Below are 14,792 nucleotides of genomic sequence, written 5' to 3' on the forward strand. Positions count from 1 at the left end.
CCTCCACTCGGTGTAGCCACTGAGTGCCACTGTGTGCCCCAAGGTGCCCTGGGCGGCCCTGCCCCCAAGTTGACCCAAACCCAGCCCAGAAATGGGTTGTTACCCAGGTCCCTGTCTTGTGTGCTCAAGAGAAGGTCAGCAGTGGGGAGAAGGGCGCCTGGCCTGGGCAGCTGGCTGGGAGGCAGCACCCCAGGCTGGGCTCTGAGAGCAGAGCAGGAGCATGTGGTGGGAAGTGGATGGGTAGTAGGGACAGGGCAGGAGGTGGGCCAGCCCTAGTGGGGGTCAAAGCCTCAGGTCCCCATGACAACACCTCTTCAGCGGAGAAATCCTGCCCTGGGGTTGGCACTGCTGCCTCCCACCTTCGCAAACTCACGGGAGGGGCCTTCCAGCCAGGCCCCAAATGCGCTGAAAAGAGGGTAGAGGGCTGCCAGGTTTTTCTAGAAAAAAGACAAATAGAAAAGCGTTCTCCCTGATTCCCGCCACAGTGACGCCTGGCAGCTCTGTTCCCAACGCTGCTACATGGGGCCTTGTCCTGACTCCACGGCCTGTGCCAGCCAGAGGTGGGAGCAGCCCTCCCTGACCAGGGAGGCCAGGGCTGGGCTGAGGAAGGGGTTAAAGCATGTTCTTGAGGCCCCACGTATGTGCATATGCTGCCTCCGTGCATGTGAATAAGTATGCATGTGTGCGTGGACGTGTGTGCATGTGCGTGGAGACATGTCTCTCCTTGCCAGGCTCTCACCGAGAGCTGGCCTCAAGTAGGGATTCTACAGTTCCACGCCCTCTCTGGTGCCTCCCTCCAAAGACAGGAGGCCTTGACCTTTCTGGCCCTGGAACCATCGCTGTGCTGCTGTCCTGGAGCTCTGAAGGCTGGGACCGTGACCTAAGGGATAACTGCGGGACAGAGCCCTTCCCCTCCCAGGCCCAGTTTGCCTCTCTGCAAACAGAATTGCCACCCCATGCAGGGTGGGAGAGGCGCCAGGGGCAAGCTTTCAGGAGGTGCCAGTGCAGGGTCAGCTCCTCCTTAACAATTCTGCACCTGGCCCTGACACCAAGTCTAAAGGGTCGTGAACCTCTGAGTGAAAACACCAAGTGCAGGATCTGTGAGAACCGGCAACACCCAGTCACACGCAGAGAACCCTCTGCTGCTTCTTAAAAATAACATTGACTGTGCCTGGCTCTCACTGAAAAACAACACGTGCTCACTTGAGATATTTCAGAAGATACAAACGCAAAGACAAACAAAAAACCACCCAGCACCTCAGTGGTAGATGCAGTTACCATCAGCCCGGGCTTTCCTGCTTGTCTTCGAGGGCTGCACTCTTATCTTTGGGGGCCCCAGTGTGGCACGCAGCCAACATCACCCAACACCAGGATCTAAGAGAAGAGACCACGGTGGGCCGGGTGAGTTCCAGGAATCAGACCCTGCCATGGGCCTGGGGACAGAGAGGTGGTCCCGGCTGAGCCCCTGAGGAAGGACAGACAGGCACAGAGTAATGCCCAGGCCAGCAGCCCAAGAGACAGGGGGCAGGGCTGGCAGGCCACAGGGTGGGGACCCTGAATTCAAATACTGGGACTCAGAGTCCTGCCCCCACCTGCCAAGGCCAGTGTCATGCACGCACTTGCCCCCAGGGCCTGAGTGGGTCAGTCTTCCCCACGGAGGGTTTGCTTTACCCAGGGGTCCCCCCGAGGTCCCGGGCCTCCCAGGAATTTCTCCTGATGCGGCCACGCAGATGCAAACACTTTGTTCCATGCCTCCTAGTCTCCGGCCCGGGCTCTTCCTCACACAGACCCAGGCAGGGAGTGGGCTCCGGGGTTAGTCTGCCCCTGTGGCTGGAAGCCTGGCGTCCCCATGCTCAGGGCTGGGAAGGGGGCAGCACGGAACGGGTTCATTCAGGCACTGCCTGGCCAGGGTGCCCCTCCCGCCCCCCGCGTGATGACACGCCTTCAGGGCGGGCCCAGCGTCTCAGGCCTTAGGGACACAGGTCTGTCCCAGGACGGCACTGAGGGCCCAGGCGCCTCCACCAGGGTAGGGACCCGGGGCGGAGCATGGCCCCACCACAGGGCGCGCGCCCGCAGAGCCCTCACCTTGCCTGTGCCCACGCCAGGGAACTGAGCTCCCCGCGCGCCCGCGCCCTCCCACGGGGCCTGGCGCTTTAAGAGACGCCCGATTTGCATGGCCCCGCCCCCCCGAGTGACCGCCGGGCTGGATATTTAAATCGTGGCCCCAGAGGCGGGGCTGGCCCCGAACGCGGTCCCGCCCGGCGCTTTCCTCTGCGGAGCTGCGGCGAGAGCGCGGCCCGGCCGAACGGGCGCGGGACGCGGAGCCCCCGACGGCGCGGCCAGCGGGCGCGCCCGCGCTCCCCGCACCCCGCCTGGCCCTGCCGGCCACCCCCGCGCGCAGCCTAGTCCCCCAGCGCCCTGCTCCGCCAGCGCCCCGTCCCGCCCGCACACCCCCGCGATGCGGCACGGCGTCGCCTGGGCGCTGCTGGTGGCCGCGGCCCTGGGGCTTGGGGCGCGCGGGGTGCGCGGCGCGGTGGCCCTTGCCGACTTCTACCCGTTCGGCGCCGAGCGCGGCGACGCCGTCACCCCCAAGCAGGACGACGGCGGCTCGGGGCTGCGGCCGCTCTCGGTGCCCTTCCCGTTCTTCGGTGCCGAGCACTCCGGACTCTACGTGAGTAACCCCCGGGCTCGCGGGGCGCCCGGGAGGGGAGGGCGCTGCGCCCCGGCCGCTGCCCGCCGGGCCCGGACTCCCGCCGCCGCCGCCAGCCACTTGGCACCGGGGCGGCCCGAGGTGGAATGAGGACAGCGCTTCCTCCTCGGCGGCCAAGGCCGGACAGCGGCCCGCGGGAGAGGCGCGCGGGCGGGGCGGGGGCGGCAGCCGCCGGGCACCGAGGCGGGGGCGAGTGGAGCGCGGCGCCCCGGCTCCTGCCAGACCTGCCGAGCGCGTCTTCCCGGCGCCTGATTCCCAGGGGAGAGCAGGGGTCCTGGTACTGCCCTGGTTTTCACACATGGCAATGTGGCCGTGGGCACGGGCTTCCCGGGCCTCAGTTTCCCAAGTGGGGCGCCTGGCCTGCGAAGGTTGCAGCCCCTCCTTGGGCCATTTCAGCCCCGCCCCCCGTGGACGCCAGTGCGGCCCAGAGCCAGGAGGCTGGACCCCTTGCCCAGGCGCTCAGGGCAGGGCCTGCTTCTTCGCAGACCCTCCTAGGCAGGCTAGCAACAGGCTTGCCCCTCCCTGCCGTCCTCTCCGCAGTCTGGGGGCTGGCCGCTCAGGCTCAGACTCTCCAAACAGGACTCCCAGTGGGACTCCTGGGGCCAGGGACTCATGACAGCAGGCTCAGCTCAGCTGAAGGAACAGGCCCGAGTGCCGGTTCTGTCTCCATGGCTCCCAGAGTGTGACCCCAGGCCAAGCCCTTATGGCAGCCCAGGGAATGAAATGCACCTGGTAACTGCATGGAGCACTCGCCCTGAGTAGGCCACGGTGCACTGGTACCTGGTGGTTCCCTGAAACACCCCAGATCATATCTAGAAAACTGCTGGGCCAGCCTCAAGTAGAGTCCCCTCCAGCTCCGTCACCACGGCCACCTCCACCATCAGCCCTCTCACACCCTCGCCCACCTCCAGCCTCAACCCACTGCCAGCCACATCGCCTCTGCCATCTGTGCTGCCCGGAGTAACACCACCTGTACTGCCAACTCCTCCGTCAACACCACCTCCTTCAACCCCACCACCAGCAGCACTGCCTCCACCACCACCTTCCCCATGGTCCCCAGCTTCCCGTCGTCACCATCCACATCCTCTGCATGGTTGTCATCCCTCCCCACCTCCATCCACAGGGTCTCCTCCACCACGTGCCCTCTAGTGCGCCTCCCACCCCACAACTGCCAACACCATCCACAGCGCCCACTGCGTTTTCCCCACCTGCTCAGGAAGGCCTCCCCACCTCGGTGGCAGCACTGGGTGACCTGACTGTGTGGGAGGGGCAGCCATGCTGTCGGTGCTACCCCCTGAAAGTCCCTCTGGACCAGGACTTGGACAGAGGAATAGGACTGACTCCTGGAAGTACGAAGTGGGTAGGACAGAATGGTGCTCAGCGTTGGCCCGAGCTGGAGGAGGCCTGTCCACTTGAGGTATGGGACATTCACATTGGCACCATCCGAACAGAACTCGAGAGGCTCCTTAAGCATTTGGGCCAGGCTCAGCTTTCCCACTCACAGTCACAGGTGAAAATATTATTAAAATGGTTAACCCACTTAACAGCCTCACCAAAAACATCTGCCCTTGCCAGAGCAACTGGGGGAAAACAGCTCTAATGTGGGAAGATCCGCTAGGAAAACAAGGGTTTCGTCAGAAATGAACCTTCTGGCTGCTAACAAAACATTTATCTCCATCGGAGCTTTTTCCTGAAACAAAGATATTATTTGAAAACCATTTGCCGATGTGGACACAGTGCCTGCAGTGCACTTCACCTTTCTGTTTGCTCAGCAGGAGGCTTGAGGGTGCGTTGCCCAGGACACCTTGCCTGAAGTAACTGTGCGGGCTCTGTGGTCAAGCAGGGAGAGAGAAAGGGGTGCTTGGCAGCAGGTTAGGGCTGAAGCCAGGTGGAAAGAAGGGAGGCATTTGTTCTGAAGGAAGTGGACCTGCCTGGGGCCTCCCACACCCACCCAGGCCGAGCGGACCCTCTTCTGAGGCCCCTGGCTCTGGCCCTTGTCCAGCTCCAGTCTATAGGGGCCTCGTGTCTGCTGGCCCTGGACTCAGACTCCCATGTCAGGCCCCGCCAGGACCCTCCAGCCCCCATCCCACTGCAGTGACCTCTGCGCTCCTCCGCCCCCAGCCTGTCGCTTGACCAAGAGTAGGCTTGTTGTCTGAATGAATGAATGTGCCTCCCTCTGACACTGCCCGCAAGTCACAGGTAGAAATTAGAAGTGCTCTTGCATGAGATGGGTGCTTCTGTCTTCATCAGAAATAGCACATGGATTACGGCCCTAGCAAGACAGCTCTGCCACACATGGAGTGGCCCCCTTTCCAGAAGGGACCCATTGTTTTGCTTCTTTCTCATGTCATAGTAGCTGTATGTGTGTGGTAAGTCGTAAGGCTCTGAAAAGTGTTGAAAGTGCACTTTATTGCTAAGGTTCTACACACAGACAAAGATCATGCAGCCGAGGAGTGTGGCGCGCTGTGGAGTGTGGCGCGCTGAGGAGTGTGGCGCGCTGCCGCTATCCTGCCATGCAGGAACTGCCAGTGTCTGCATTAAGATGGAGCTTGCCGCGGTCTGTGGGGCCTGTGCAGGTGGAGTGGTTTCCTAGGGGCAGGTGCAGGGAATAAGAGACGAAATCTTCCTGGTGCCCCCTACACTGAAGCTCCTGGCTCCAAGCACTGCCCCTATCCACAGCATGGTCTTTGGGCCATGGGAGGATCTCAGTTTCTTTGGCATCAGGACCCCTCACAGAGCCCTGAGCAGAGGCAGGGAGGATTTGAGGGTCAAGAGTGGGTGGTGCCCTGCAGAGCCCGCAGGCAAGAAGGAGGAATGTGGACAGTCAGACTGACCCTCGCTGGTGCTGGCCAAACCCCAACTCTGTGCCCTGAGGCTTAGTGCCACACCCCAAATCTGCTGGCTCTGGCTCTGCACAACATTACCATCCAGGCACAGTCCCGGCCCTACCCCTCCCAGAACACGGAGCCCAGGGCAGTTGCTTTGGTGTGGGAGTTCACATGCAGCCTGTGACCTTTGCCTGGTCATTTCCTCCCTGAGCCTCTGTCTCCCCATCTGTGTGGTGAAGCTCCCCCATCAGGTCATACCTGTGACACACCCCATCACTGTCACGGTTGTGTGGTCGCCAGCTCCAAGCCATCTGGAAAATCCACCCTGACCCACAGGGACTGTCTCAGTGGGACCGAGGCCTGCGCATGAGTGGATCTGGGAGCAGACATGTGGGGAGAAATCACTGCCATCTCTGCTCTCTTCTGAGCTCATGGAACACCCCAGCAAATGCAGGAGCCCCTTGGCTGGGAGGAGGGTCCTGGGCTTCCCCTTGGCTGCCCTATTCACTGAGGTTCCAGGGCTGGCCCACCCCCTGCTATGGGCTTGGCCAAGGTAGTCCTGCCCCTCATCAGCATGCCCTTCTTGCTGCTGCCTGGGTGTGGCGGAAGCAGATGGAAGGGGATCCTGGGGAAGTGGAATGGGGCTGGAGTTGAGGAGGATGCTGGAGTGAGAGAGCCTGATGACTCCAGGTCAAGGCCATGAGCCCAGGACAGCTGTGATCTGCCTGGACCTCACAGGCAGCCCCTGAGAGGATGGAGCAGGACAGTCATGCCCAGTGCAGATGAGGAAACCGAGGCTCAGAATGCAGATTCAGGGGCCTTCAGACTCCTGCGTCCAGCTGCCTCTTACTGTGCCACCCCAAACTCAGTGGGACCCAAACAGAAGTCCTGCTTCCTCCCTGGCCCCGACCCATCTCCATGAATAAACCCCTGAGAGCCTCCCCAATGCCTCCCTCCTCTCCCTCACCCTCCACGTCAGCAGCAGCTCCGCCTGCATCTCTACTTGGACCACTTCCCAGCTGTCCATCCCCACTTGCCTGGACACCTGCAGCACCCCCTTGCTGACCTCCAGCTCTTGGCCTTTCCCTCCAGCCTGCCCTCCTCTGTGCAGAGTGACCAAGGGAGCCATACAAAACACCAGTGGGATCCTGTCTCTCCTCGCCAGAATCCCCGCTACGCTTCCCAGCCCCCCTCCGCCCTCCCCCGGGCCCCCCGCTCAGGCACTCCCCCAGTCCCACCCTCTGTGCTCACTGCAGCTTGTTGGTTCTGACCTCAGCTGGGTTGCTCCTTAGTTTTCTTGTTTGGGAGGTGTTGGGATGTGCACCCCATGAAGGCAGGGACCACATCCATCCTCATGCCACCATTCTGGTGTTGGGCTCAGAATAGGCCTCAGATGACAGCCTGGGGCTGCAGTGGTGGTGGTGCCCTGGTGAAGGACTCTCTCTTCCACCCCTGCTGAGGCCAGAGGATGCATGCAGCAAGATGCCTGCACCCTGAGCAGTAAGTCCTCCTGTGCCACATCCACATGGTGGGCTCATGGTCTTGGCCACCAGCACATTTCTGCACCGTGTGTTCCCCAAAGCAGAAGCAGTCCCACCTTCCCTGACAGGGTGAGCCTTAGCCTGGGAGTCAGCTTTTCCACACAGAGATGCAGGACCTGCACACTTCAGCCTCAGCCCACAGCCGGCTCCCTCCCAGGACTGGCCTGACCCATGGCACAGGCACAGCTGTTGGAACATGGTAGTGTGGTAGGGGGTCCTGGCTGCATGCTGGGCCCCATAAGGAAAGTCTCTGTCTGCACTGCCCCACCCACCTCTGCAGGTGACCTGCTTAGAGAAGAGGCTCACAGGGAAGACAGGTCAGTTTGTGTGATACTGACATGAAGTGTTATCTGTGACACTTCTGTGTGTGATGGGCCACGAGAAGCCATAAGGCTGCACACAGGAGCAGCAATTTGTAAAGGTGACCAAAAAAATGTTGGTTATCATTTATACTGCCCTCTGCCTTCTAACATCTCTGGTTTCTGATGAGCCCTTTCTTGGCTGAGTGAGCTGGAATAGGGCTGGAAGCCCCTGGGCTGGACAGGGCCAGGCTGTCCTATGTGAGGAAGGAGAGAGGCTGATGCATGTATGGAGGGGAAGATCCTGGAGTGGGGATGAGCCTGGGGGTGAGGCTGGCCTCTGCTTGAGGCACAAAATGATCCCCACATCCCACCAGGGGGGCCATGAAGAAAGGAGATGTGTATAGGTAGTGGGCACAACACTGATAAAACTGCAGTCTGAGCATTTGTTGTGGCTTCTTGTTCTGGCTTCCTGTGAAATCTTCAGCAAAACCCTTACCACACCTTAATGACTGTGGCCTTGATTGTCTTTCTTGTAAATGCTGAAAAAAAGAAGTGTAGTATTGATTTTTTTTAATCCAGCCTGACAAATCTCTTCCTTTTAATTAGAGTGTTTTAGACCATTTACATTTAATGTAATTATCAATATGGTTGAATTTTAACCTATCATCTTCCTATTTGTTACATCTGTTCTCTATAGTTTCTTCTTTTGGATTTTTAAAAATAATTTCATATTATCTATACTATTGGCTTATTACCTACACCTCTGATTTTATTTTTTGTGATTATTCTAGATTTAAAACACATTTTTAACATAGTTTACCTTCAAATAATATTATACTCTTTCAAATATGATATAATAATCTTATAACAGCATACATCCATTTTCCTTCTGGCCCTCATGCTATTGTTGTCATATATATTACTTTACACATGTTATAAACCCAATAATGCACATGTTATAAACCCAATAATGTTTGTTTGTTTTTTTGAGATGGAGTCTCACTCTGTCGCCAGGTTGGAGTGCAGTGGTGTAATCTCGGCTCACTGCAACCTCTGCCTCCCAGGTTCAAGCAATTCTGTGCCTCAGCCCCCTGAATAGCTGGGATTATAGGCGCCCACCACCACACCTAGCTAGTTTTTTTTATTTTTAGTAGAGACGGGGTTTCACCATCTTGGCCAGGCTGGTCTTGAACTCCTGATCTCGTGATCCACCCACCTCAGCCTCACAAAGTGCTGGGATTACAGATGTAGGCCACCATGCCTGGCCAATGTTTTTTTTCTTTAAAACAGTCAATTATCATTTAAAGAGATTAAAATTAGAAAGTCTTTTATATTTACCCACATATTTACTATTTCCAGTCTTCTTCATTTCTTTGTGTAGGTCCAGATTTCTTTTTTAAAAAAATTTTTATTTTTTAAATTTTAGTTTAGTTTAGTTTCTGTTTTTGTTTTTGTTTTTGTTTTGAGACGGATTCTTACTTACTCTGTCGTCCAGGCTACAGTGCAGTGGCATGATCTCAGCTCACTGCAACCTCTGCCTCCCGGGTGCAAATGATTCTCCTGCCTCAGCCTCCTGAGTACCTGGGACTACAGGTGCCCACCATCACCCCCAGCTAATTTTTGTATTTTTAGTAGAGATGAGGTTTCACCATGTTGGTTAGGCTGATCTGGAATTCCTGGCCTCAAGTGACCTGCCTGCCTCAGCCTCCCAAAGTGCTAGGATTACAGACCTTAGCCACCATGCCTGGCCCAGATTTCCATTTTTATATCACTTTCCTTCTGCTTGAAGGACTTCCTCTAATATTTTTTATAGTGTAGACCTGCTGGCATAAATTATCACTGTTTTTTTAAAATCTGAAAATCTCTTTATCTTCATTTTTTGAAAGATAGCTCTGCTGGGTGGGTGTAGAATTCCAAACTGACTTTGGATTTTGTTTGTGTTTTAAATTTTTTGAAGATGCTGCTCTGTTGTCTTCTGATTGGCATAGTTTGTAATGAGAAGTCTGCTCTCATTCCCATCTTTGTCCCTCCGCATATGCATCTTTTTTCTCTGATTCCTTTTAAGATATTCTTTTTATCACTGCTTTTCAGCAATTTGGTTATTAGGTGTATTGTTGTAGGGCTTTAAAAATATTTCTTCTGCTTGGTTTCATTAAGACTCATGATTTGTGAGTGTATAGTTTCCATGAAACTTGAAAAAAATCTCAGCCATCTTCACATATTTTTTCTGTCCTTTCTCTCCTCTCTTTTGAAGACTCAAATTGTATGTACATTAAACTTCTTACTATTGTCCTAGAGCTCATTGAGAATGAGAATGAGGCTTTGTTATTTTAAAGTCTTTTTTGTCTGTCCTTCATTTTGAATATTTCTATTGTTATGTTTTCAAATTCACTGATTTTTTTTTCTACACGGTCTAACCTATTCATCCCATTCAGAGTATGTTTGTTTCATCTATTTCACTTTTTACTCCTATAAGTTGTATTTGGATCTTTTCTGCATTTTTCATTTCTTCCCTCATTATGTTGACGTTTCCTTTTCTATCCTAGCATATTTTTCATCTTTATAATAATTGCTTTAAAATTACTGTCTACTAATTTCAGCATATACTTTTTAATACAATACTTTGACTATGTATCTGTGAACAAAAGTGAAAAGAATGGTGAACAATTATGAAACTCCAAGTGTAGCATTGTTTTCCACAGTGGTATGGGTTGGAAATGTTGAGGCTGTTGAGCCAGTGAGTAAATAGATTGAGAATGGTATGAGCTTCTCTTGAAGATACGAGTTGCAGATATGGAAAGGAGGAAACATCAAATGAAACCTGTGGCTTTGTGTTAGATTTGACTTCAGCATATCAGTATAACTTCATAGCACATATTTCCGTGTGTGTATTATGACAGATGGGTGTAGACATGGGTATATACATCTGTGTGTCTACCTACATCCACAGTTCCTAGCTCTGTCCACTGAGAGAAATGGAAGCAATAATACCTCAATAGCAAAGGGCACTTCCATGCTCAGATCTTGGCTGCTAAACACTAGTCTCCACTAAAAAGAACCAGGGTGCCTTGGAGATCCTAGGGTTGTGGCAAGAGAAGTGCAAGATGAGCCTGGAACATCTTGTTGTGCCATAAAGTAAGGAAGCACTAGGAGAAGGATGGAGATGGATCAAAAGGACACAGAGGCCCTCCAGAAGGGGCTCCCACTGGCAGTGTTTGGGACAGTTGGAGCATTAAAACAAATAATGATAGGTACAGATTCTAATCTATTAAAGGAGAAATCCGTGGCTTCACACTGATGTAAGTAAATAAATGATGAAACATATAAATGAGGGGGAAAACAGTATTGATAGCTTTGCATCAATGTTAAATTTCCTGCTGTGGGTGACTGTGTATGCTTACATGAGAGAATATCCTTGTTGATGGGAAATACTAAAATGTTTAGGGTGCAGAGGGTCATGAGGTCTACAGCTTATTCTCATATCCTCCTGAGTTTTTGGTGATAAGGTGAAGCTAGAGCTTCTTGTCAGAGAAGTGGCCAGCCGGCCAAACCGCGTTCTCCCAGGCAGCTCCCCACAGAAACTTGGTGCATTCATTCACTGTTGACTTACTCACTACTTCATTTGTTCGTTCCTTCAGTCCAAAACCTTGATTGTGCCCTTGCTCTGATTTAAGGAGATGGAAGAGCAGCAATGCGTCTTTTTTTAGTATTAAATGTATTTATTTTTGTCTATTTTGTTCGCTGTGCTGTCAGGCTTCCAGAACAGTGCTACTCCTAGAAGCCGCTCAGTAAATAACTATTGTTCATCTTGTGACCATTGGGATGATACATCCGTAATTCCATCATCCAAAAATAAGTGCTGTTAACATTTTGGTGAAGTTCTTCCCTATCTGTTTTCAAGGGTAGGGTTTTACAAAACAGACTTCGGGTTACCATCTCATATGGGTCTCTATGTTGCATATTTCTTTCAATGTTACGCCACGAGCATTTACCCATGCCCTAACTTTTCTGTGAAAACATGCTTTTTCATGACAATACAAGATTCCATTCTATGGCTACACTGTGATTTGTTTAACCAGTCGCTGGTTATTGGCTCTGTAGTGTTTCAGTCTCCTGAATCGATGTGTGTCTGTCCTACACGGGCCTTCGTGCAGGCCTCCCTCTCTTTCCCTCCCTTGCAATAAACTGCCCCACGTGGGCTCACTGGATCCAAGGCAGGGAGCTTTTCAGGGCACCTTCCTTCTGTCTGCCACTGCCCAGAAGGGCATTCGCAGTTACACCCTGCCGTGGGTGAAGGCGGCCGTACCACCTGACTCACTGAGCACAGCCCAGAGGTGGCAGCTCCCCAGCTCTGACAGGTCCGGACCATGTGTGTCTCCAAAGCAGGCTTCTGTGCTGCTCCAGGGCCACCTGGGGGTGTGGCAGGAATGCAGACCACCCAGGGCAGATCCCAAGTGGGGGAACAGAGTCAGTGCCGTGACCAGGGGCTCCCGGGGCTGGCTCAGAGCCCCACCTGGGAAGCACAGCCCCTCCCTCCGAGGGCTGCTCATGGTGACCCGGGGCACTCCTAACCTAACCTACTCTGCAGGCTCCAGTCTCCTCCTGCCTCCTATTTACCACGAAGGGGTGGCCGGGACAAGCTGCCCCCACAGGGTCCCACCTGATAGCTCTCCTTGCACTCCTTCTGTCCGTGGGCTTCTAGGCCAGACAGGGTGTCCTGGTGTTCTGACTGGTGGTGGGGGTGGGGGCTCTGGGCAGATCCAAGGGCAGGACAGGCTGGAAGGGTTGGGGCCTGGTCACACTGCCGTCTGTCTGCGACCAGGCAGGTGGGACACCCCATACATCATCTACAGGGACCAGCCTCAACACCTAGGTGCCTTGGCATCCGTTCTCTGGTTCTTTGCAAAGCAGGGCAAGTCATTCATTCAGCCAGCAGGTGTCAGTTATTAGACACCGCTGTGTGCAGCCCCTGCCCTGCTCCCGTGGTGCCCGGGGCTCAGCACATGCTGAAGTCGCCTCTGGGCTCTGCGGGCCAGTCAGGGAGCACCAAGTGGGAGCAGGACTGTGGCCAGCCCAGGCCCCTGACCCCAATGCCTCCGCACAGGAGGGCAGCCCAGGATCACACTGTCCTCTGAGCTTGTTCAGGAGCTTGTCAAGGGTCAGGCACGGCCTCTTGGGCCCTCGAACCCATCTTTCAGCAAACATTTCCTGCCATCAGCTCTGGAGTGGGTTGGAGGCGGCAAAGTGGAGCAGGCAATGCAGCCTTGGAGGCTCACTGGGGGCAGGACGTGGGGATGGGGCTTGGGTTCTGGAGGAGTGACGGGGGTCCCCATGAGTAAGACTCTCAGGTATGTGGGGAGTGGGGGACAGACCAGGTTTGCATCTCAAGATTGCATCTCTGATGGTGGTGGCTGGAGGTGACAGTGGCCCAGTGGCCACTGCAGAGATGCAGGGTGACTGCGAGGAGGCCCCTCCCTCTGAGGTGTGGACAGGCTGAAGGCAACAAGATCTCAAGAGCCCAGGAGGCAGCAGCCCAGGCTGGAGATGGATGGAAAGGGCAGGTGTGGACACCCAGACAGTGTGGGGCCACTGCCTCCAGGCCAGGCACACCCTGGGGCCTCTGGGGGATTGGGCTGTGGCCCTGCTGACCATAGGGACTGGTGGAGCACCTGGCCAAAGTGGGAAGCAAGTGAGGCAAGGAGCAGGCGGCAGGAGCTGCTGTCAACACAAGGAAGCAGAGGGGCTGGTGGAGAGGGAGAGGCTGTGAGGGCAGCAAGAGGGACAGGGCATGAGAAGGGGCACGGGGGCTGGGGGCATGGCCCCATGGGGACAGGGAAGCCACAGGGAGACCCAGCACCTCAGTCTGCAGGAGAGAGAGGACATGGCATCAACACTCTCCTGGGAGCCCCTCCCTTACCCCTCCCCTGTCCGGGCGCTGAATGCAGCTCAGATGTCCCCTCCTCCAGGAAGTCACCCTGGCTCTCCCTGGTGGTAGCTCTCTTCCCTTCCACTGGAACACCCCCTTGGGTGACTGCTTCTGTCCCATGTGTGTTTCCCCGGAGGTGTCCCATGTGTGTTTCCCCGGAGGCGTCCCATGTGTGTTTCCCTGGAGGCCTAGCCCAGTATTGCCCTCGGTGGCTGGGCCAGGGGCCAGCCTCCTTCCCTTCAGGGCTGGCGTGAGGCCGCTCAGCAGGAGACCATCCCCTTCAGCCCCAGAGGCCCTGCCCATCCCCCGGCCCAGGACGCCAGCCCCCACTGTGCCTGTGGGAGGAATCCTAATTGCCCAGAAAGCTGCCAGGAAATAAAAGACATGCCTACATTTTTCAAAACAAGCTTCTAAAACACCTCGAGGCTGTGCTGTTTCACTCTTGGCAGAGGAGTCAAAGCAGGGAACCGCAGCGCCGCCCTTTGTGATCTAACGTTTGCAGAGCCAGGGTGCTGCTTCCTGGCTCCTGGGGCCCTCGGAAGTCTCTTGGGTCCCTGGCTCCCCTCCAGGCCCACCCTGCCCTGCTCAGAGCAGCCCCTTGGCTCAGGTCCGGGGGAGCAGGCTGTTGCATATCGGCACTTTCAGCCCGAGGTCACCTCCTGGAGGCTCCCCAGACGCTTCAGCTCTTTCCTGCTTTCATCCAAGTCGGAAATGCCACTGGAGCACATCTCTGTGCTTCCTCCTGAGCCGGCAGAGGGTCAGCCCCGTCCTGCAGGAAAGGCATGGGTGCCCGAGGGTCAGCCCCGTCCTGCAGGAAAGGCATGGGTGCCCGAGGGCAGGAGAGCCCTGAGTGCCAGTGGCCAGCCCCGCCCCCAGTGGAGGAGGGCGAGGAGCCTCCTCCAAGTCCCCAAGTCACTGCAGCTCCAGGTTCCATGTGGCCTGGGGCCTCCCCGGTTAGCAGCCCAAGAATCTCAGCCTGCTCAGAGGGGTCAGAGCATCCCCTCCATGGCAAGGCCACTGTGAGGCTGGCTGGCCTTGACCACAGCCTGAGGGAGGAGGGTGAGGGCGGGGCGTGGGGCACTCACCGGGGTGCCTAAGGTGCTCAGCTGTGTCCAACGCAGAGCTTTTTCCAGGCGGCCTGTGTGTGAGCCCCTCCCAGGACCTTTGTCACCTACCTGGGATTGTGACGTCCAGGTGGCAATCTTGTTTTTCTCAGCAGCCGGTGCTTGGCTGGGAGGAGAGCGATGCCAGCACTGATCCAGGGCCTGGGCTTCAGGCTGCAGGCAGAGCCGGAACCCCAAAGGAGACCAGAGGGTGGCCACGGGGAGGCCCTGGACGATGGGATCCACAGGGAGAGACTGGAGTCCTGGGGGATGCAGCCAGGGCCTGCCGCAGCATCTGTACCCTGCAGACCCAGAACAAGCACACTGCCCTCCCTCCCTGCCTGGGGGTGGCAGGTCTCCTGGGTCTCCTGGGGGTGGCAGG

The 14,792-nt window shown here is 55.9% G+C and overlaps 1 protein-coding gene across 23 annotated transcripts in view; it reads left to right on the plus strand.

Moving 5' to 3' along the window:
• The first annotated feature begins 1,203 nt into the window (after positions 1-1,203).
• Positions 1,204-14,792, plus strand: part of SNED1 (sushi, nidogen and EGF like domains 1) — a 102,106-nt gene continuing 88,517 nt past the window's right edge. For 10 of the 23 annotated variants that reach the window (XR_010109559.1, XR_010109558.1, XR_010109560.1 and 7 more), the window contains exon 1: positions 2,237-2,671. Coding sequence is in view for 16 of the 23 variants with exons in the window: in XM_063595630.1 (XP_063451700.1) it covers positions 2,459-2,671 (213 nt within the window). In the remaining 7 variants the exon portion in view is untranslated. Of the gene's footprint in view, positions 1,402-2,230; positions 2,672-14,792 lie in introns of those variants that run through there. The other 13 variants (XR_004670377.3, XR_010109561.1, XM_055109304.2 and 10 more) reach the window with 8 other exon arrangements.

Source organism: Pan paniscus, chromosome 13 (genome assembly GCF_029289425.2).
Source record: "Pan paniscus chromosome 13, NHGRI_mPanPan1-v2.0_pri, whole genome shotgun sequence".
In the NCBI taxonomy this organism is placed as follows: domain Eukaryota; kingdom Metazoa; phylum Chordata; class Mammalia; order Primates; family Hominidae; genus Pan; species Pan paniscus.